General features: G+C 41.5%; 1 protein-coding gene across 8 annotated transcripts in view; it reads right to left on the reverse strand.

Moving 5' to 3' along the window:
* Positions 1-24229, reverse strand: part of RBM20 (RNA binding motif protein 20) — a 145042-nt gene that overhangs the window by 17662 nt on the left and 103151 nt on the right. For 6 of the 8 annotated variants that reach the window (XM_090056863.1, XM_090056868.1, XM_090056866.1 and 3 more), the window contains 7 exons: positions 12400-13567; positions 10590-10651; positions 10350-10441; positions 9900-9997; positions 4410-4553; positions 3005-3136; positions 608-687 (listed from right to left, as the gene is read on the reverse strand). In XM_090056863.1, the coding sequence (XP_089912989.1) occupies positions 608-687; positions 3005-3136; positions 4410-4553; positions 9900-9997; positions 10350-10441; positions 10590-10651; positions 12400-13567 (1776 nt within the window). Of the gene's footprint in view, positions 1-607; positions 688-3004; positions 3137-4409; positions 4554-9899; positions 9998-10349; positions 10442-10589; positions 10652-12399; positions 13568-23113; positions 23336-24229 lie in introns of all 8 variants that reach the window. The other 2 variants (XM_090056869.1, XM_090056864.1) reach the window with 2 other exon arrangements.

Consider the following 24229-nt stretch of genomic DNA (forward strand, 5'->3'; position numbering starts at 1 on the left):
CAGGCTGCAACCCCATGCCCACTGCGGTTGCATAAATCTGGGGGGCACATGCCCCCCACCCACACCCTCTGCCCCACTGGGGGGCTGGGATCATGGGTTGGGAGTGAGGGGCACCAGCAGGGCCAGGGGGCTGTTTTCTATTTAAACTATTTACTGGGTCAGGACTGGCCAGCAGCGTTCTCTTTAAGCTGTGTGGCATGCGCAGCCACGCAGGTGTGCCTGGCAGCGTGGCATGAGCACACCTGCATGGCTGTGCACACCACACAGCTTATAGAGAACGCTGCTGGCCATCGATGTTTACAAATGGGTCCTGGTACCAAAAAGGTTGAGAACCGCTGCTTTAACACATTGTTCATTTGTAATTTTTCACTGAATCATGCGAGTGGCATATAAGAAACTTTCAAAACACAGAAGAGAACACGAAGGAAGCCAAGCAAGAACACAAGCACTGCTTGTTTGACTAGTAGGTTAGCAAATATTCCAGTGCTCCATTTCCCAAGCATCCAGTATCATTTCAAACACAGGAGGTAACAGCTCAGTGTTCAGCATTTGGGTTTTTATTGCTCTACGAGTTCCCTTCTGAACCAAGGCAGGGGTGATGCATTACCTGTCTGCTTCACGGAACATATCCCTCTCCCTCTGAGAATGGATGTCCTGGATGATTGCTGCCACATTCCTCCCTGGTTTCTAAGTAAATCAAAAAAATCGCCTCTTTAGAATCCAGTGCATTTCCAAGCTATTTTACAAGTAGCAGCCTCTCTCAAGTGATTTTCCATGTACTTTTAGTACACTGCTTGTGAAATAATATTCCGACTCTTGTGTTCTCCTCCCAAACTTTTCTAGAGTACATAGTACAATACCATGGTGACTGATGTGCTAAAACTGCGTAAGAAGGAAAGACTGATCTGTTATAATACAGCACTAGTTTTGGATTATATTATGTTTTGAAAACAAGACACTCTCTTTTCTGCTACATGTTCACTACAAAATATTGTCTAGGACTCTGCTTGAAAGAGGAAACAACCTAAAACATGTTCTAATACAGGGATTAGATCACTATGTCATGCATTCATTTGCCTCCTAAGAATGGATGGCCCTGGTATTTAATTTCACTGGTTAGCCTATTTAGGAATATAGTCCTACAAAAGTGTAGCCATGGGAGAGTCAAGTAAAGCTAAATGCAAGGAAAATTTGACAGTGGAATTTTGGCAATTGTAGGCACCTTGCTCCAAAATGTGATACAAACTGACAGGGTTAAGTGCCTAAGCTTCCTATACAGTGAATAAGAACACTTATGTGCCTCTTAAGAATGGCTCACAGCACCTCACTGCCAAGCAATTGCTGAGCACCTGTTGCCAGCAATTGAAAATGAGTGGCAGAGAGGGATATTTGAACTCCTACTGCTCCTCGGAGCTTAGGTGTCAGAGACCAAGGGCTGTACGAGAGGCACTTCAGCCATGTCCAGTTCCAGATTGCTCAGGGGATGTGCCTACCTGAACCAGAATGTACCGAATGACAGGGAAGCACAAAGCACAGTGGTGGTGCACACCTTTTGGCCAACAGTGTCATGGTAAGAGCATCTGAGACTTGTGTTCTAAGCCCTCTTCACTCTGAGCAGATTTATCTTCCTCTTCCCTACACCGTGCCTTAACCATGACCTGTGGGCCAGGCTATGTGGCAGGATCCTCCATTCCTCCTGTTGTAACTGGGCAGCCAAGAATGCAAGACTCACAGAGCAAGAATAGCAAGTCAGAGGGAGTCCAACATTGTGGTCTGGGCACAAGGGCACTCCTTTGCTTGGGAGGAGTCTTGAGATCTTGCTCTGTTATTTAGGTTATTTGTCTTTTTATCCAACAACTGTTACAATGCTAAATGCATAAAGAGCTGGATAGTAGGGACTGTATCCAAAGGCTCCCTCTGACAAAAAAGTGCGCCCTCCTCCCAGAGCCACCGAAGAAACACTTACCTGTGTCAGACCTGCAGACTGACTAAAAGACTTCTTGTTTTTGCCGCCCCATGCACTATGTCTACCATGCCGACACAAGCTGTGGCTGTGCAGAGACCCTCCATACCTCATCATGTGTACTAGCTTCCACTAAGCAGATCTAAAAATGGGGCAGAGGAGAGCAGACTTGCAGCCTTGGCTCCGCCAAGCACACGCAGTGAGCTCTGAGCTCACTGCTTGGTCAGCATAGGCTGCCGGAGCGGCGCAAGAGCAGTGAGCTCTGAGCTCCTCAGCTGACTGGGGCAAGGTCTGGCCAGAACTCCTGCTTTCCCATGACTCCAAAGCCCAAGGGGCTGCTATTTGCCCTTCCCTGAATTCAGCAGCAGGTGAAAGGAGGAGACAAGCTGCGGCAGCAGCGCTCACCCCCTGGGCTCTGGGACCTTGCCAAAGCAGGGGCTTCAGCCGGACCTTTTGCTGAGAGCTCCTACATGCAACATAGTCAAAGGGGAGAGGCGGTGGTGACCACACTACCATGCCCCTCTGGGCCTGCCCCTGCTAGCTTCTGACTCAGAATTGCAGATGGGCAAATGTGGCACTGAGCATACGCCCATAAACTTAGCTTCTCAATGTAGCAGTGGCAGATCTCAGCATCTTGCCCTGAACCACAGAGACAAACCCACAGCATCTGTAGAGTTTCATGCCTGGCTGCAGATTAGACTCATGTTCAATTGAGCAATATAGGAATCTGTCTGTAAAGATAGCGGAGTAGACGCTTTAGAATCAATGGTGCAGTGGGACCAGATTGTGGATATTTAATGATATGGAAGCCTACAGCTAAAATACAAGGCAAAAGCCAAGTGTCAAGCAAAATGGGCTTGTTAACATGTCTTGGTTTGAGGCTAACTTGCCTCAATTTCTTGCTTTTTTATTATTTTTTCCAAGATTCTTAATATACTGATTAGAACCAAGTATTTAGCAGAGGTTTTTGGAAGGGTTTCTATGGGAAGACTGCAGTTATTCCAGTGTTACCATACAATGAGGAACAAGTTTACAGTTTACCTTCAGCTGAAGTTCCTTGTATCTTTTAGACATCCTAATGAGTAACTTGTCATCGTTGATCATAGCGGGCTTCTCTTTGTAGTACTGTACCATGGCCTGTGCTGCCTCGCAGTAAGCCATTTCTAGGAAGGCCTGTCATGAAACAGAAGAGGTGTGTAAATCTACTGTATGGCAGATAAAACATAGCAAAAGAAGAATGTGGTACGACTTCAGCTGGAATTTATTTTAAGTGGAGTTTTCTGACACCAGAGTTTAGAACAGCCTTCCCATTAAAACATAATTTTCACAAAGGTTTAATTTTTCACCTGTATCACTAATATCTTCAAGCAGCTTCCACTATATTTAAAAAAGAGTGGATTAAAACCAGTTACAAGAAATGACATATAACTAAAAACAAGGAGGAAGAAACTAATTTAAGAAAAACAAGAAATAATTTGAAACTTTCAAGAACTTTCTTGAAATACTGAAAAAGGTCTTTCACTTTTCCCCATTTTCTCAGATGCCTCCGTACATTATGGTTGATTGGAAATAGGAAGCAGGAATAACGTAACTGAAACTGCAATAAGAGATGCTACTCCTGGGATTTCCAAGTAAGTTTTTGCAGACTCCTTAAGTATCCAACCTTTTGTGTGCAAACAAAACAAACATCAAAACTTTCGGGGACATGTCTGTCTCCAGCACAAACCAGGGTGAATGAAAAAAAAAAAAAATCAGAATGCTGTTAACTGCCAGCTTTATTACAACTTAAATAAATTTCAATGTGACATTTAAATGGAAACTGCAAATTCACGCATGTAAATTTACTGTATTTTAAAATTTGATTATTGTGAGACGAGTGATTGTAAAACAAGAAATTACCATTTCAGACTTATTCCTCTTCAGTGACTTCCAAATACTTGTGCGTCAGTTTACAGTTTAAATGTAACACTGTAAAATCAACCTGGGATCTCAGACTCCAGGCTGCGTTCTTTGGGAATAACCAAGCACGAAGATTTAGTAGCCAGAGGAGTAAGCATTCAGTGATGAATGAAACAGAACCAAATATAATATACTCTCCTACAGCTTTACCAGCTATGCAGTAAAGAGTAGGGGAAAAAAGTAAAGGGAACTCTGAAAATATATCACAAAGTAATATGGGCAAAGGAGCCAGTCAAAATGATTGTTGGGGTGTTTTTAAATTTCTTTTACTTCTAATTTTCACTTTTTAATAGACAGTTTTCACTTATTTGCCTGGCTAAAAAGGCAGGAACAAGATATTCTCCAGCCAGTGTCTGACCCTAATCGCAATTTGATAATGCTTCTTTTGACTTTCACAGCACACTTCAAATATTCAAGATTCTAGTACAAATAAGGAGCTCCCCTACAAATTAATATGCCTAAATTCATAGCATGACATGCAAAATACCTGATTAGTAGATTTCATAAGGATATAATTAGTGACTTTCCCAAAGGGAAGTCCAAGATTAATAACATCATTCTCTGTGCAGCTTCCTTCGGGGAGATTGCAGATGTGTACTACTCGACCAAGGGTGGATTTCCTTTGTGGAAACTAAGAACAAAAAATTTTAGTACAGCATATAATACAGGAATTAAGTACGGTTTTGCACTTCCAGTATAAAATGAAGTAATATTCAATGCTGAATAATAGCTTTTAAAGACAAACATCCCTCTTTCAACTGTTTGTGATTTATCTAAGGTGTTTCAGCTTTTCATTGGCAGGACATACCAAGCAGGGTGGTGAACTCGCCATCACCAGGAACTTTTAAAATCCAGGTCAGATGTTGTATTAAAAGACAGGCTCTATTTTGAGCAGGAGTTAACTGAGGGGAGTCTACTGGCCTAGATGTCAGACTAGATCATTGTAATGGTGCCTTATGGTCTGAGAATCTATGAACTTGGAAAAAGTTGGGTTGGAAAAAGTTCAGGTGACTGCCAGAAGGGTGGAAGTTAGCTGTGGGGCAAAATAAAATTTTTCTTCTGGATTGAACTATGTAGGAAGTAAAGGAAGCCCCATTTAATTTGCGAGGAGGGGAGTTACATTTCTATTTCACATACTGTACATACTCCCTTCCTCGTTCACTATGTCAACACGACATGTCAATGACTTTCCCATTTGAGGCCACTTTTCCACAGTGAACACACCCACAAGCAGGACAAACTTCCTAATTGCCTTGGCACAGACAGGAGTCTGGCAGAGCAGTCATCACTTCCAGACAGTAGAAATCTATTCTGAAAAGCTGGGGTCATTCCCAAAGCAGTCTCCTGTCTCCCATAAGTGGAAAGGGCGGCTTTACACTCCTGGTTCAGAGAGATGTACATGAGTTAACCTACTCAATGATACTCACGTCTCACTTAGGAGGTAAGTGTGGAAATACTTAACTGGACTTATCTTGGTATTTGGGCACTGCAGGAGTTTACTGAAGGAGTAACCGTACCTTCATTCAGAACATCCAGTTCAAGGAAAGATACAAATCAACTGAGCTAGGAGGATCAAGTTCACTGGAGTCATCACAAATGTTTGGCTTGTCATCAACGTTTGCAAGTTAGAAAGTGAATGTCACCTATCTGCGTTTGTAAAGCCCCATGCTTTAGCATATGACCATATGAATGTTTCTTGCATTAAAATGCTATGTAGGAGAGACACAATGTAGTACAGTATTTATTTAGCTGTACCTTAAAATAGGCTGCTTAGAGCCCAGGCAACGACCTGTTATTGTTATTCTTTGCTTCATGAATAGAGTTTTTTGAATAATACTCACCGACTAAATTGATAAATGCATTTTTAATGAGTTAATGCATCTTTTTCATTATTATCCAGTTATTCTGAGTTTATCATCTTGACTTCTCAACTTTTTCTTCAGAATAAAAAGGAAACAGTCATTTCCATTGTTTTACTAATGCAGGGGTGTCAAACATATAGCCTACAGGCCAGATCCAGCCCACAGAGCCCTGGCATCTGGCCCCCAGTGCTGACCTTGGGTCTGATTCGACCCACATGGGGCATGGTGCGCATTGGATCCCTCTGCCAGCTAACCTGATCCAGCAACTGCTCTGGCATGGATCCCAGTGGCCAGAATGGGCACTGCACATGGCGCACTGCAGCTGGAGTGACTGTGCCCCACATGGCATCTGCTCTGGGAAGTGTGTCACACAGGACACCTGCTCCAGCAAGGCAGCACATGTCCTGGACTGGCTGCAGCAGGTGCTGTGTGCAGTACAGTCCCAGCACTGCCGAGGCAGGCGCTGCATGCAGCCAGACTGCACTGCATGCAGTGCCCGCTGTGCCCCCTCCCAGTTCTGTGCCCCATGCAGCATGGGTCCCAGACCAGCTGGAGCATCTGCCACATCAGGTATGCTGGGGGAAGAAGATGAAGTGGGTCTGCAGGCCAGATGAGTTTGACACCCCTGGACTAATGCATTAGCTAGGTTTACTAGGTGGATACTAAGCAAGGCATTAGAAACACAGCTTCTGGCAAAGAAAAAAAAAAGGTGTTAAGGGTGTTGAGCATCTTACACTAGTTTGTTCCCAGGGAACAAAACCACTATGAAATGTTTCCATTTTCTTTGATAAAATACATTTCCTCCTAAGTTTTTTATATCTAATCCCAATGCTAGTTAAGCTCCAGTGGATACCAAGTGTGTTTCCTCCCTTAATTTAAACATTGAGCTATTGCACATTAGTTATAAGTGACATATTGATTATTAAAAGAAAACTTATTAGGACTATATATAGCTTCCATGAGTAATTTGCCAGCTGGACAGAGAAAGGCATGGATCCTGTCTCCAAGTCTGTATACTGTGTGAAGCTACACTGCCATTGTGCTGGCTGCAGTACACATGCACAGAAATCGTAAGAAACAGCCTGTGTCCCAGCAAGCTCAGGAACGTTACAATTATGGCCGAATCCAAGAGCAGAGATTTAGGACAAAGCCCAAGTCCCAGTAATGACCGAATAACACATTCCCCTTCAAAACTGACATTCAGTATAGAAGCTTGCAGGACGGATGCTGCTGGGGCTGTGAGGTGTCAGACTAGGTTGGCTGAGCTGCTCTGGCCCTTGATAATATTTTGTTTTGGTTTATTTAAGGATGATGATTGGGCTGCCGTTGCCAGTATTCCTGAGAACAACAACATGGTGTCAGACATCCACTTAGCAGGCACTGTGAGTAATATAAAGCTACACTGGAATAGCCTTGTGCAGAGTGACATTGAAAACGAAAACATCAACACATGCAAGACCATAAACCATTTCAGTTGTTTGGTTATGGATGCACACTAGGTTTGGTGAATAGAGTTAAGGGTTATGCATATCGTGAGCACACCTGGGCACGTTTATAGCTCCATGTCCCATTCCTGTAAAATCTGTTGTTTGTACAGATTTATCCAGAAACAGGGTCAACCCTAGATAAAGTCTGGGTGGCTCACAATACTTGCTGATATGCAACAACATTTTACCAAGTGGCACAACTGAAGTGTTCAAACAAACGTCACTATTTTAAAATCTGAACAATTAAAAACAAAAATACTAAGCCAATGATTCTCTTTGTCCCGACATGGCTGTAAAAACCTATGGGACTTGAAAAATGTACTTGTCAACTAGTAGGTCAAGGACTAAACCAACTAGCCAGAATGAAAATACCCGCTCTCTCACACAACCCAAATCCACATCTATATCCAGTAATTTAAGGAGGAGTTGCATACTCAACCTTAGACATGGCTCTCTGCAACACTGCTAGTCAATGTTTTTTACAATCAATTTTAAAGGAATTTATTAACCAAATCTGTCACATACTGAAACACAGAATTTGTTGAATAACTCACTTGATGCATACTACTAAGGTTCATTAAATATTACTAGTTAAACATTACTCCTAACCTACGTACTCCTTTTCTCACGTTTGCTAGATCTTTTTTAAATGCTTGGCATTGCTCTTCAAATTCTGTATCCTTCCTCTAACCAAACACCTGGCTTCTTTGCCTTTCTTCAGCATGGCCTGCAGCTTCTCTAGAGCTAATCCGAAAAAAAATTTTCATTCTAAGGAATATTTTAAGATTTCAACATTTGTTTTCATCCCAAGACAGGACAAAAAAAACTAAATAGCAAAATGATTTCCCACCCTCCCCCCTCCAAGCCCTAAAAAGGCTGGATTTATTTTAAGAGATATCCATTATTGGGACAGTCTATCCAATAGCCAGATCCCAAATAATACACAGTTGGCACAGTACAGATGAGTCAACAAGTGTTGTTGTTATGGCTCCTTCACCAATATGCTAAAGAAGAAAAACCATCTTCATCCAACCAGTCAAGCTCTTCTATAACCGGGAAATCTGAATTCAGTTTCATGCAGCGTAATTTTATAAGTATCACTGCATTTGATACCTGTGGACAGATAAAGCTATTTACAGCCAAAGAATGTGCAGCAGATTCTTGCCGAAACCTGAATACTTTGTTTATCATTACATACAGGGCCAAGCGTAATCTCCCTGCTACTCAGTTAAATGGCAGCAGCTTAGCTGAAAGAAAATACTGCTATATAAAAGCATAATAATTTATACGCTACTAAGATTGGGTGCTGAATGACCCAGCCTGTAAATCATCTGAACCAAGCTAATACAGCCCTCTGTATAAGCAATGCACTTCTGAAGAGAAAGGGGCACAGAAGTCTCCAAGGAAATCATAAACTATGACTTGTTCCACCTTTCACCATGTCACAGATCATCCACAAGCAGGTCTTGTGCAGCCATTTTAAGTGATAAACACTGACAGGCTCTATTAAGCGATAATATTGATGATATTGGTATTAACGGCAATTTCATTCGTTGCTAACTTGACAGACATGATGAAATGAAACAATCCTTTATAACCTGCTCTTTCTCCGCTTCTGCACACAAAGGCAGACGTTATAACGCACTCTCCCTTGCTTTACCGTGCATGTTCGTTCTGTGATGGTGAAAAATGGAAATCCTCTCACATAATACTCCTAATGATGAACTTTCACAGCATTAGCAAAATGAACAGAAGAGAAAACTGACCACTTTAAAGGAAACAAGGTGACATTTCCGGGGATGGTAACTTAAAGCAGAGGGGTGAGATGGGGACAGAATCAGCTTGGGTTTCCAAGGTGCGTTTGACACCACACAGCTCAGTAGACCAACATACAAAGGTGAACATAAAAAACAGGTTTTATTATTTGCATCATACTAGCATCCTACATCCATTTATAGATTTTTTCTTCTGTCTACAACCAATTTTAACCCTTGTCAATTGCTACCCTTTAATACCCTACTAACCTTTTTGATTTCAGAATCACTTTTTACTTTCGCCTCTGGTTTGTGTTTGCCCCTCGCCATTTTTGTTCACTCAGTCAGAATTTTGAATGAGCACAGCGAGACTGGGATACAGAAATGTTACTTGTGTGCGAGGAATGGCGATGAAAGCTTGGCAGAGCTACGACTTGAGCTGAGGCTGTGCACAGAAGTGAACTGGCTGAAATGTTACAGACAGAAGCAGATGAGGCAAGTAGCACAGACTATTAGCTAACAGAAAACTAGATCAGCAGAACACGGCTCCCTAATTCAGCACTGTAATCACCCCAGTTATGGACTACAACCACTCTCTTCTTCTCATGTTGCCAGACAAGTGGGGAGAGCTTCAGTATGGGAACAATTCAGAATCAATTGTAGATTTTTATTTTTTTTTTAACCATAATGGTGAATTAAATGCTTTGAATTGATAAGAACTAGCCCAGATCTTCATCCCAAACTGAACCTCTTTGGAGTTGAAAATTTCCATGTTTCATGCTCTTCTGAAAATTGACTCATTGATTAATCTGCAAACAGTCCGTTTTCTACAATGAAGGTGAGGACAAGGAAAATAATTGGCTTCTATACTCACTCTTACCCCAGCTGGAAGGGAAGAAAACGTAGGAACTGGCTGGCTGAAGGATCTTGCCGACACAGTGGCATAAGATGAGCCAACGTTTGATGAGAAATCTAAATAATGGATTGTATACATAGTGAAAACCTTGACTTGTATTAACTGCATTCCTGTGCTTAATTAAAAAGAGGCCTGAATAAATCAGAATTATCATTCTAGCTTCTATGCTGCATTAGAAATTGCTTTCTGTTACTGTAAAAATCAAACACTAATGGAAAGAAAACAAAATTCATATTTTAAAGTAGAATCTTGCCTTTCTTGATTTTTCTTTTTCTAGGCACTGCTTAAACAAGCAGCTTCTCGATGAAACTTTTATGATGTAATTTTGTAAAGAGGCTATTTGTTTCACCAGATTATTTAAATTTTACAATGTGCACTAGTAATATAATTGTGTAATAAACAATTCACCTTCAATACTGGAAGGGTTAAAAATTGAAGCATTATTTGGCGATAAGTGCAACGTTCCATCTACTGAACTTAATGCACACCGGATGCCAGTGCTGAAAAGGAAAAAAGAAAAAGCTTCAAGAAGCAGGAATACAGTGAACACAAATATGTCATCAATATGAGAAGCTCAAGTTTGATCCTAATACAAGTCCACTAAAATCAGCAATTAACGTGGCCTGGAATCTCTAAAGCAATACTTACTTTTCCGAGAGCACCATACATTTTTGGATGTGAAGATTTCCTTTAATGTGCTGATCCCAGTCCTATGTTAAAATAAATAAAGTTTATCAGCAAAGCAAATTTTGAGGCCCGCATGCAACACTGCTTTTTTCTTGAACAGTCTAATTTCCTACACTAAAAGCATAAATTACTTAATATTTCATGAAAAAAAAAGGTTGCAAGGCATGTGAGGCATGTTATTCAGGAAGTAAGAGTTAAAAAGTTACACCTTATGAAAAAAAAGTCTTCATGCTGAAACTCAAATGGAATGAAACTGGATCCCCACAGATTTTCATCCCATACTGACATCCTTTCTTACATTATAAGTGGAAGTATGATAAATGGGCATTAAAAAGCTACAGTTCCAGGAAATCATCCCTACTTATTTATTTCAATTTATAAGCAAACCGGAAAAAAAAGAAAACCATCACATCTTCTGTTTTGAGATGCCTCTCTGAGGTTGCATTACAGACTAATCCATCAATCATGCTTTGGTGTAACAGCAAAGTCTGAAAATGCCTCACTCTCCCCAGACATCAGACCCTTACATAGTGGCTGTCAGCCATCAGCAGAACAGCTTAGTGGTTAGGGTACTTGTCCAGAGCGTGGGAGACTAAGCTTCTCACCTGCAGGGGGCTTGAACCTGCATCTCTCACTTGACAGCGAAGTGCTGTAAGTAATAGGCCTTGAGCTAGGCACTCTCTAGACCTCTTCTTGAGGCTGGCTCCCCAACAGGAGACAAGCAAGTCAAGAGGATCATATGCAATGAGGTAGATACTGTCCCCACTGAAGCATAAATGAGCCCATTGGTTTTTTTTAATCCATTTCATCCAATGAACGTTAAGTGCAGAGAAATCATTGGGAGGGGGAACCTTTCTGCCTCCATCACTAGGGAGTTAGAAATATACCTGGCGATTTTATTCATTATAGGTGGAAACAGAATCCAAAGCCTGCATAACTGCAAAAAATTGCACCTGTGAGTGCCACTTAGGCACATAAAGGTGAAAGAGACTTTGATCCGATAGTTGTATGATTACAACCGGCCTGAAAGGTGAGATACTCACCTGCTGTGCCTAACTTGGACTGAATAAGGATGAATCACTCTGCTCTGAATTAGGCAAAGACTTGACCCTTAGCTTTCACATCTTAAGCTAGTGATTTAAAAAACACCAAGCTAAAGAGCGGCAACACTGGTTTTCCACCGTTTTCACAGGACTGGAATAAATAGTCATAGAATCATAGACTAAGGCTGGAAGGGACCTTGGAAAATCATCGGGTCCAGCCCCTCTGCACCAGGCATGTTGATGTGGCCGCAAAACAGAAGTACAATCTGTCCGTCAGATCCACAAATTATGCCCACAGTTATATCTGGATTACACTAATGAAGGTTGCTAGGATCACACAGGTAGAATCCTTTGTTTTAAAACATCACTGTGTCTTGTGAGAATACGCAAGGGTAAAAGAATACAACCTGACTCTCAGACTGACATTTGATTTCTAGGGCCCTTCTTAGCAAGCTTTCGGGTATAAATACCCTTTGTCATTTTTTAGAACTATTTGAGTTGGTCTAATAAAAGATATCAGACTTACCTCTGTCCTTAGACCCACATGGCTACAACTTACACCCCTGAACATTTCTAGGACTGGCATTTAAAAATCAACCAAGACATTCTTACTTGTACAGCCAACCCTTTTAATGCACAGTGAAGTGAGACAATATGAACATAGGGACCCCAAAATCAATTTCATCAAATCACTTTTTAGAGCAGAACAATCCCTTAGAATGACTTACCTTTAGATCAAAGATCTTTTTGTCACAGACCGTGCAGACATGTGGGAAGTGAAGCGGAGCTATCCCATGAAAGTCATTTAACTCATGAGCCTGTAGAGATCTCACGGGCAAATTGGATGCATTTGCCGCCAGGTCCTCATCCTGCCTCATTCGGGAACTGCTGAGGCTCTGTTTACTATTGTTGAGTCTGCCAAAAGGAGGTGGAGCCCCAGAGCTAAACTTTGTGTCAGGGGTGGGCTCTTCAGGGTTGTAGAGCTCATTTCTTATTTCATACTGCTGACTTGTCGATGGCCACATGCTGGGACTGGGCATTAGGTCAGGCTTGTTTTGGCTGGAGAAATTAGGGACATCTTCCCATTGGTTGTTTGTACCTGCACCATGTAACACGGGACCCGGCTCTACTTTTTGACTCACAATTTGATCACCCGGGAAAGCCAATGGCTGTACCCCTGCTGTATGCTGCCCTTTAGAATTGGGTCCATAGAAATCTTTCTGAAACCCAGACTGGCTGTCATGTTTGAGCTGGCCTGGAGGACAAAAATGACCCTCATAGGACACTCCTGAATGGGACCCAGTGGTTATAAAGCTGCGCTGAGTGGATTGTTCTGCGTCTGACGTGTACACTTGAGGGGCAGAAACGTTTTGTTTACTGTATTCATAAAATCCTCCTGCAACAGTTGAGGGACCAGTCTTATTCAGACCCATCACTACAGCCTGTTGACTGGACGCCTGAGACATTACATTCCCAAAGGGGTTCATGACCACAGCGCTTGGGTTTTGCGTCTGCATGTTCCCAAGAGGCCCTGTGCTTCCTCCTTGTGCTGCCAGAGCCGGATTCTGTGCTGGAAAAGGGATTCCACTAGATGGAAACCTAGCATTACTGATCCCAGGTCCTTGTGGAGGTCCTCCAGCATGCCCCTGGGGGGTGCTGATCATGGACGGATGCCGTAACTGGTTAAACAGCGGCTGAGACATAGCCACTTTGGAGAGCACTTGATTCAGGACGCTTGCAGCTGCTGGGTTGCTGGTGACTGCTGTCTGAGCCAATTTTAGCCTGTGCAAGGTAAGCTGAGCTTGGAGCTGAGCGAGCTGAAGACTGGCAGGAGAAGGAAGCAAAGGATTCGGGGTGCTGACAGAGAATGGGTTCTTCTCCAGAAGCTTGGCAACACTGGAAAGGAACAGGAGACAGGCGAGTTAAATTGACCTCACAAATTTAACAGTGGCCCCTTCTTACCAAAATGTGGCCTGGAATATCACCCCTCTACCCCCCACTTGAGATTTACTTTCTCTAAACCAGGGAAGGGGGAGGGGATGATTAAGGATGCAGTATTAACAGTCTCTTCTACTTAAGTGTCTGCTGCTGTATTCATTTTAATTAAGATGTTACTGAAGAGATTAATGTTTCAAGGTCACCTTTAAAAAAAAACACCTCACTTTTGAATCTGATCCAAAGCCCACTGACATCAACTGAAAGACTCCATTGCCTTCAGTGGATTTTGAAGAAGACCATCAACTCATTTAAAGTGTATGTTAGACTCATGACTGGCAAACTGTATATCCACAGAGCAGAAACAGAAGTACAAGATTTTCAAAAGACTCCCCAACATTTGCATCAACCTTTGATTTAAAATTAAAGGATGCTGCCAGGGGCTAGATAGTAATTCCTTCTTCAAGGTTAATACAATCCTGGACCTCTCTACTGAAGCATTATGGCTTCTGATGGTGCTTTTGTGATAATATTAGGAAGGGGAGTAAGACCGCTGACTTGCTCCAAGAACTGCTGGTTCTGTGTTGGCCACAGTTCAAATCAGTACACTGCTATCACAAAAACCTCTCATTCATCTTCTACTTTCCTATACTACAGGTTGCAACAAATGGGATTCTCTACCGAGTCAGTGTAAAAGGGGAGTCCACAACAAAGCTGGTTGGGTGAAAGCAGTCATTTAAGGAAAGGTTTATAGCTCGAAAAGACGGTTGAAGAGATGCTTGAGAACAGTCTTTGAATACAAAACGGGTGTTATAAAGAATATGCAGATCCATTGTTCTTTGTGTCCACGGGGGACAGAACAAGTAGCAGTAACTTTAAACTGTGACAAGGAAGATTTAGGTTAAGATGTTAGAGAGGATTTTCTAGCTCTGAGAATGGTTAAACTCTGGAGTGAATTACCTGGAGAAATTGTGGGATTCTGTCACTTGAAGCTTTTCAGTGCAGAATAGATCAATATTTGGAGGGGTTTGGGCAAGAATAATGTTGTCTGGGGAAGAGACTGCCTAAGGTACTTTTGATCCATATTCTTCTATGAGTCTTTAACATTTCACACACACACACCGATTTCTTTTTTTGCATTGTTTTACAAAGCATTACCTAATTAATGCACACAGCACCCTTTCTGGTCAGCATATATTTTCAGTTATAGCAATGCCTTTTGCCCTAACTTGGGTCTCTGAAACAGCTGAATTATTTTTGGAGAAGCCTGGGAAAAAAAAAAAAACCCTAGCAAAATGACCACTCAGCTTGAGGCAAACAGTCAGCATAGAAAAATCTCAGCCCAAATGGTTAAATTTATAAGCAGCTTAGAACACAGCTATGTAATGGAAAATGCAGAGTCCTAAATATGGACACCAGTGCCCGATCTGCCAACAATGACCATCCTGTGTTCTTCCAAGAAACAGGAAAATCTGTTGTGGATGTGCATTACATGGTACCCTTTGGCCACATGCCTTCCATGAGTACCGTAAAAGAATGGGTTGCGGCAACGTTGTTACCACACCAGGCTTTAGTACAGGTAGTCCTCTGGCTTACGACACAACTGGTTCCTGAAAAAAGCATCTAAAGTCAAAATGTTTTAACTTGGAACAAATTTTCTCATAAGAAACAATGTTATAAATGGGGGATTTGTTCCTAAATCAACGCCAGATACCCTATTGTCACCAAAAATAACCCAGAATTTTGTACTCGATCAATAATAGATTAGTAATATAGCAACATTAATGTATTTCTATTGTAAATAGCAATCATATTGGTTTGGAAGAACCTCTTTGTGGTCACTTTGCTGGACGTTTTGAAAGGCTCTTGGTTGGACTTTTTGAAGGGTTCTTAGCTGAAGGCTTCTCAGGAGTCTTGGCTGCAGGTTTTCTGGAGTCTTGTCTGCTTTCTTAAAGGTAGTGTCCAAGGAAGTTTGGATGCATATTCTCCAGGGAGATGGGTGGCGCAGCGAACTTTGTTTGCTGGCGTGGCATGGCGTCAGATTGAGTGTTGTAAAGTTGAAACTGACATCAAAAGTTGAAACGGTGTCAATTTTATAAGCATTGTAAGCGTGAAACGTAACTTGAAACGTTGTAAGTTGAGGACTGCCTGTACTTCCTTTTGGAAGCATTAAAACATGGTGCAGTAAATGCCCGTATTGCGCAGTGCATGATTAGTTTTCACTGACAGTTCACCATAGCAGCCCGCTATAACAGAGGAGCATGCTGCTACAACGAAGTAGCTGCCAATGACATGTAGACTCACATGCTGCCATAACACATTGTCTGGCACATCGCTACGGCAATGTAGGACAACATGTAGATGTGCCCATAGCCACTTTAAAGCCCTTACAGAGAAATGGTGGCATCTACTCTCCACCAACCAGAGCTACTACTTTCCACAGCCTCTGCTGACATATGCCACACATAATCAACACTTTTCAAATGGCTGCTCATTCTTAGAGCTATTACATACTGTACTAGGCTACTGAATAACAGGAATGCTGTCCAACACTCAGTTTGCTCATATTGTCAAAATGTATTAAACTTTGCTTTGGCCCTTTCCAAGCAACAAGAGCTAGACATCAATTACCATACAACATTTACTGTTAATAATTGACCAATTTGCTAAAGTGCAGGGATAAAGTTGTCATTAATTTTGATGGCTTGTCAGTGCACTACATTTTTAAAACCACAGATTAGAAAAACATCTGTTTAAATGTAACATAAGCCTAAAAAAAAATGAACGGGTTTCATGTTTAACACTAAACCTCCATTAGTAACTGCAAAGCACATCTGTCTCCAAGACTATCAGTTTGAATACATGCTTCATTACAAAATAGCACAACTCCCTGCTCGCAGAGCAAGTTCAGATCAGTAAGCTTCGGGTCTATGATACCATTTGTTTTCCTTACTTCCCATTGCTCACTAGCTGGCCTAATTTTATGGTAGGGGGTGTTGTAGATTCATTTATTAACGGACTCATGGTCAAAATAATACATGTGCATACAAACCCCCCAATCCTGAGGGTGCTAAACACCCACAAATCCCATGTGGCTATTAACAGACTGCTCAACACAGGATCAAGCCCCAAATTAGCAAAACACTGTTGCTTTAATATGCAGTGAAGTGGGAGAAAACTAGCAAGCATGTTGTTACAAGCAGTGGAGAAGTAGGCACACTATTAGACTTAATTATATACCATGAAAGATATATTGTGTAGTTAACATCTGGAATCTCCTTGTTAATACTGTGCTGTCTGGGACCCGATACAATCTGAGCCATTGTTTCATTCTTAGCTGTTAGCTCATCCCACACATTGTATAAGCAATACAACTCTATAGCAACGTGGTATGTGCATAACAAAGAATGGGGAAGTACTTTTAGAGTAAAATGAAGACTTGAGGAGCTGGTAGCCCTGCTTATAATGCTCTCAGATTTTGGAGAATCAGATGTTTTCAATGGTTTAATTGCACCATGTTGAAGGAACAACACAGACACATTGAAACAGCTGCAGTGCCCAAGTCCTTCCACTTACACTGGGACACATGGGATTGTGTGTCAGGAAAGACAGTCAGGAAAAGTCTTTATCTCAAGTGTCATCATAGCAAACCATGAAGCCACCAGGTACTTCATGTGTTGTAAACACTGGTGAATTCGTGAGCTTTGGGTAGCTTCACAGCCTGTTCTAATGCTTTAATATAGTGACTTCCAATCTGCAGTTTACAGACCAGCCCCAGACAACTAGAGGAACTTGCTTTGCTTACAACAGCAAAGCATTTGTCCATTTTAAGCAGGGCATGAGGGGAAATACGCCTGGGCAGCTGAGACTGATGTCTGGTATTATGCCAGGAAGTGGAGGACCCTTCTTCATCAGCAGCCAAGCAGACCATCTCAGTCACTGCCTTACCCTCCAGTGGCGTCAGGTGGTTGGAAGCTGGCTCAGCTACCTATCTGCTTTATCCCTCTGCTAAACAGTCCCATAGGTATGTCAGCAGAAGAACCTAGATCACACAGGGTGAGATTAAGCCATTAACTCAAAGAAGCAACTGCCATCACTACCCTGACTCTTGTTAAAGTATAAAACCATCAAAAGCCGCATTGGAAAGGGACAAGGCACCTAGACATCTTGGGGACAGGGTTTCAAAATCATAGGTTTCAAATTCACTTCGGGATTTCCGGACTTTACATTACAACATTAAAGTAGTTTTAATAGAGTTTCCTCCTCCCAAGCCATGGCTGGAAATGTGTAGCAATGAGTCACTAGGGCTAGGGACAGACATTCAAGAAGCCTAAGCCTGAATTGATTCAATCTTTGTAGGTTAGTCTAACTTGCCTACGCTGAATCAGTTTGTAACTGCACAGACATCCCCTCTGGACTGAAAAAATGCTGGCACATGCAGTGGCTTTGGCTAGAAGCTGGGGGTGGGGGGGGCTAGAGCAGCCTTTCCTTCCATAGTGCTGAGCTAAGGGGGGGCTGTGGCCAGGCCCTGGCAGGACACAGATTAGGAAGTTGTTCCCCCCACCTCCTTGATAACAGAGCATTTATCAGCTCTGTTATCAGTATTTAGCACCCCATCAGAGAACAAAGCCCCTCTCATTAGTTCAAGCTCTTAACAACTTTTTCCAAGGAAGGAAACATTCCAAGGAGGGACACTACCAGCTGACCTGCTGATTAGCTCCAAAAAGCCCTAAGCAAACGCTGTCCTGTCTGCCTTATATAGATACCTCTCAGCATTAGCTAGCATACAGTAACCTGGTTAAGTCTGTGCTATGGTCCATGCTGTGGGAGGGAGGGAGTGGTGGAATCCTTGCTTACGCAGCTAGTTGAGGGGGAGGAGGTGGGGCAGGAAGCATGGGGAAGCAAGGCAGACACTGCTGTGCCTGCAGGTCTGTGTCAGAGCTACAGTCAGGGAGCAGAGGGGAGGGGCCAGCCCAGCTCTCTGAAGAAGAGAGCCCCGCACAGCCCAGAGCGCATGTCGGGATGTTGATTTAACTTAAACCAGGAAGGGGTCTGGAACAGACATTGCATAAACTGGTTTGACTCAGTATTAAACCTGATACTACATTCAATCAGGTTTATCTCAAACTAGTTTCAGCCATTGTCAAACTGGTTTATATGCTCTGAGTGTTTCTTCTGTTACAGGTTTAAACCTGTTTCTGATCACTTAAACCAGTTTATGTGTAATGTCTGTCCCTAGCCTGGGAGGAAAGGTCCAAGTTGTAGATAAGGCACCTGGGAGCAGAGGTGTCCAGCAAAGGGTTTCTATGTTTGAAGAGCAGTGAAAGATAGGAATAGATTTCAGGGCTTTTATTTGTTACATTATATGGGCCCTAGGACAGGCCATGCAAGTCAAAAATACATACATTTTAAACACTGTTTCTCTGTACCACTGACACAGCCCTAATATAGTACTTGAATTTATGACTAGCTCCTTTTAGCACAGTTTTGCAGAGCACCCTAAATGACATTTTTATCAAAACAGCGAAGATTTTCAAAGCTGGAGAAAGATTCTTTTCAGTAAAGATACCGTATTTCCTCACATGCAACATGCCTCAAAATATAATACACACCTTGTTTTTGAAAGACAGAATAAAGAAAAAATATTTTTTCTAGAATTATGGCTGCACTGCGCAGGGACACAGCCAAATCTTCAGCTGACACACCTTCCCTTTCCTGCTTAACTAAAGCTGAAACTCTGCTTGCTCCTGAACACTGGTTTCCATGGCTGGATCTATCATTCTGAAAAGAGCTAAAGAGTCTCCAAGGCTGTAAAACAGTAGGTGAGAAACCAGAAGCAGCTAGCAGACAGCAAAATTGCCCTAAGAAACATTAGCATGATCATCAAGATCATGAAAAAGAAGAGACAATCGTTAACACTTTTGGAGTAAAGAACAAGGTGCAATTAATTCAAGTGATTTCTTTAGCTGCCTGAATAGCAATGCAAAAACCGCTGCAGCAGAAATCAAAGCAGGGTGCTTCTATCTTAAGCTTCCCGGCTTAATATTTATATAACCCAATTTCAGGGGATGGCACATTCTATTATGTGTAAGAAAATGAGGTTTAATGATGATTAATTAGCTCAATTTTTAAACACAGATGGATAAAACAACCCATTACCTAATTTTCAATTGCCATTCCCAATATTACCAACCACAAGTGTCTAAAAATCACGAGCATGCTAACTTAAAAAAATCAAGTTTGCGTTCATTTCCTTTTTGAATTTTGTTAATTACTCTTGTGTCACACTCTCCACATTTTTTCCACAAACAAGAAGCTGGAACCTTTCTTTTAGAGTGAAAGCTGAGATTCTTGAAAACTCTAAGAGCTGCACTTTAACAGTTTCAGTTGCCCAAAAAAATCACTGTTTAGCAAAGCTCCTATTAATCAATGCAAACAATCTGCTATCTGCATAGTCTTTAATTCCCAAGAGCATACAGTAACATGTAGTTATCTGTAGTAAAGTATCTGGACTAGTGGATTAGCGGAGTAATCCCTTCTATGAGAGTGATGAAAAGGCTAAATAAAAAAATATGTCCATTAGAACACATACAGAATCTGTGGTTGCTTATTCAAAGCCAAAATTAATGACAAAGTACTATCTGATAAATTACCTTTCAATATCAACAAGGTTCTTTGGGTGAATCTGATATCTTTTTATTAGACCAACTTATAGTTGGAAAACATTTTTTTCCAACTATTTAAGTTGCTCTAATAAAAGATATCAGATTCGCCCAAAGAACCTCGTCTGCCTATTTCCTTAGACCAACATGGCCTACACCTCAGGGGAAAAAATGAATTCTGTTTGTGGAGTGATCGAATTCAGCTGGAATTAGTGGTTTAGGGAACACTTGCATATACATCTCGTGTGAGCTTAAATACGTTAGGAAAAGTATTATGCTTGAAAAATTCTGCAAAATGTAATTTGCTTTGGGGAATTCTACATGCAATTGGTGTGTTTTGTGATTATACAGCCCCCACAGATGAATTTGGTTTTATATTTAGGAAGGGTTTTTAATTACGCTTTTCCTTGAAAGACTTTGTGAAAACAAAAATTTGAGAAAGTTTCAAAGATAAAAGCAATTTTCATTCCAAGTGTAGCCAAATATATATATATTTTATATATATTTACATGTAGCCAACTTTTCTGAGAAAGGGGATCCATTTTAGAGCATACAAACATTTCCAAGCTATCTGAAATACAGAAATATTTTAACTTTACACTCTACGCCAGGAATTCCTGCTTGGCTATAAGAAAATTCACTTTAAATTGTGTTCATAACAGTTTGTTATTTCTAAGCCAACTCAACTTTTCTCAAGCTTTGAAACTTTCTTGAGACATACATGTGGTCTGGTTGATGACTTGGGATAAATCCATTTTTGGAGTTATCCCAGAACAAAAAAAATTACATTCTTTCAAAAGAAGTGTAAAATGTACTTTTCCCCTCATGTTACATTTGTTCAGGAACATCCAGAGGATATTTGCTAAAGTCTTTAAAAAGCTTGGGCTGAGAGAACAAACAGAAATAAATTCAACCCCAAACAGCTTTTGTGAATAGTTACGAAGTGCTACAAAATAATACTTTGTGGCTAAACCTTGTTTTCATGTGAATGTGTCCAACATGGACAATCATCAGTGAGGAGGACAAGATTTAGCCTGTAGAAATAAAGACGCTCAACAACCACATCTATGGTACCGGCAGTTATGGGCACTAGTACAGAAAGGATGAACAGAGGAATACAAATTTCAGTGAAAATAGATGAAATAGCAAAATTAGGATTTATATTACTGTATTTTTATAAGCCTGGCAAAAAGTATAGACTTCTACTTCCTGTTTATCTGCTGCACGAGCTTCAATAAGGATATGTGCTTTGGTGAAAGAATTACTGTAAGAGGTCATGTTTTTCTTTTCTGTTATATTGCACCCAAATTACGCTCAAGGACCATTTACTTTCTTCATAGCTCCAAGATCAGTATTTTCTTTCGGTTTAATGCAGGGGTGGGCAAAATACAGCCTATGAGCTGTATTCAGACCACCAAGGGATTTTATCCAACTTGCAGTGGGTCCCTTGGCCCCAGTGTAGGAGGCAGCCCAGGCTTCCCCCCACACTGGTCCTGTGCTGTCACCACCCCGTAATCCTGGCCCCAGCCCCCACCCTCCCATAGCCCCATCCCACCCACACGGCTAAGCACACCCTGCCTGGGGGGTTTCCAGCTGGTCTCCATGGAGACCAGCCTGCCTACTCTATCTGGTGCCCCCCCAGCTGTGCGTGCAGGGCGGACAGGCTCAGGCTGGATAGTATTAAATGAGCCCTCCCCGCTCGCTGTACCAGGTCAGCACCCCTTCCCCTCCCTGCCAACAACAGCTCACCCAAATTCCTAAAGTGGCCCTCCAGGAAAAATAATTGCCCACCCCTGGTTTAGTGGGATGATTTTCTGGGTCAGGAGAGTTTTGCAAATTTGCAGAAAGGAGGGAGGAAGCCTCCACCTTTATAATTTAGGTTCTGAAATCATATTCAGCAGGTTTTTTCTTGCTGACTGTGATTAGAAAAGAAAGAATTTGATAATAGATTAATTAGATAAAGTAAGAATTAGATAATATCTCAGAGTAAATTCAGGTATTTATAAGAACATGGATAGCCTGACCTATTTGAATGCATCTCAAAGTTTAAGGGGGGAAAAAAATCTTTCCTATCCCAAGTAACTATTTAACACCCACCATTATGTTTCTGAGAAAGTATAAGAAAACACTAGCCAGTGTTCATGTAGGGCCTAGGCAACTTGTTGGGTGTATGCGTGTTGGTGGCTGTGATACTCATTCAGGCACTTACATACCAATGAACATGTTACAAAAATGTTACGCCTGAGCTTTTCAAAGCCACCTGAAGGAGGTGGGTGGGTGCCAGACTTCCCTTGCAAGCTGCTTAGACTCATTTGAAAAGCCCAGGCAAATCATTCTGTCCCTATAAAGGGGTGGGGATTTCTCTGGACTGGAGACTGTCCTGACTTCACAGGCAGAAGGACAGAATGAAGGAGATAGCTAGCCGTTAACACATAGCCATGTACAATGGCTAACAGTTCTGGTCATGTCTCCTTCAAGTGGCCGCACCAGTGACTATAATATCTGTATCCTTCAGCTAATGGAGAAGTCCTTGTCCTCACGTGGTAGCCTCCCATGCTTTTGGTCCTGTAGGTCCAAGGCTTCTTTTTCCATTGACAACTACATTTATGTACAGTACTGTTTTGCTCAAGGGGAAGTTGGGCCTTCTGATGCTGCTGATATTTTTCTTAGTAACAAATCCAGTTTATGACATGGGGGCTGCTGTTGTGTGCTGCAATGAAGATCACATAGAAAGCAATGAACTGCGTAGGTTAATTTAGAAAGAGTTTTGTTTTAACGCGACTTATTCAAATACAACCACCAAACAACAAAGCCACTGGCATTAAAAAAAATCCCCAAAACAAACCTGAGCTATGGCCTAAGAACAATAGACAGGTCTGTGACATCTATGGAGATCTTTGCTCATTCACTCCCTCAGATTTGATTCCCATTCACGCTGCTGCCCACGTCTCTATTCTGCTTCTCTTCCCTGTGTAATTTCTCAGTGCATTCCAGCTTTTGTCATCTTGCTCTCTCCTATAATGCTCCTTTCCCATTTAAGTCTTCAGAGTCAAGCAAAGGAAAACACCTAATTAAGCAGAGATCAACCCTCGTAAAAATAAAACTCTCTGATATAGAAGGTATCATATATTATTAGGCACTTGCTACCTTGTGACCCTGTAGATGTCAAAACCATTTAACTGCTTTTGAGTTAAGACTTTGACTTTTATTTATTTTGATATAATATTGCATGCATTACCATTAGTATTCTGCATTTTTGGTTTTTACTGAATTTCACCGATAAATGATCTGATTTTTTTATTGAAGTCATTCATTTTTTACTGATTTACACCCATTTTTCTTTTACACCCCCCCATGCCTCCTGGGACCTGTTCAGCTCCCCGTGCCCCCCAGATGAGCACCTGGGGGAGCACACGAGCACATGTATGCTCAGGTCCCATCTTCCAAATTTATTATTTTCCTCAGTTTAAACTGATTTTTTTTCTTTTCTTCCTTTTATCCTGATTTTAACCGGTTTTTATGTTTGGAAAATAAACCCCAAGAAATTCCTGGAATATTTTTTTGATAATAAAAACCAAAAACACAGAACACTAATTATCATATTGTTTAATGATTATTTTGTACATATTAATAGAGCCTTGTAATTTAAGTGTATATTCAAGAGACAAGGATATTTTTGGTGATCTCTTTCATTGAAACAACTGTGTAACTGGGAGAGATGATAGGTGATTTCAGACACAAGGTTCCCTTCTTCAGGCTCCAGGCCTGAAAAAAAAAAAAAGGATATCACCAAAGAAAGCCTTGCCTTATTTTCTGAACCAACATGGCTACAATAGCTAATGTATGTTAAAGCAAATATAAAAATTCTAGTGTCCAGAGAGGCGTTGTCTTCATCTATACTGCAAACACAGTCAAAGAAAACTCGGTTAATTGTATCAAAATAAATTTCTGTCTAAATGCC

Source organism: Crocodylus siamensis, chromosome 7 (assembly GCF_052110815.1).
Source record: "Crocodylus siamensis isolate JL-2025a chromosome 7, ASM5211081v1, whole genome shotgun sequence".
Taxonomy (NCBI): domain Eukaryota; kingdom Metazoa; phylum Chordata; order Crocodylia; family Crocodylidae; genus Crocodylus; species Crocodylus siamensis.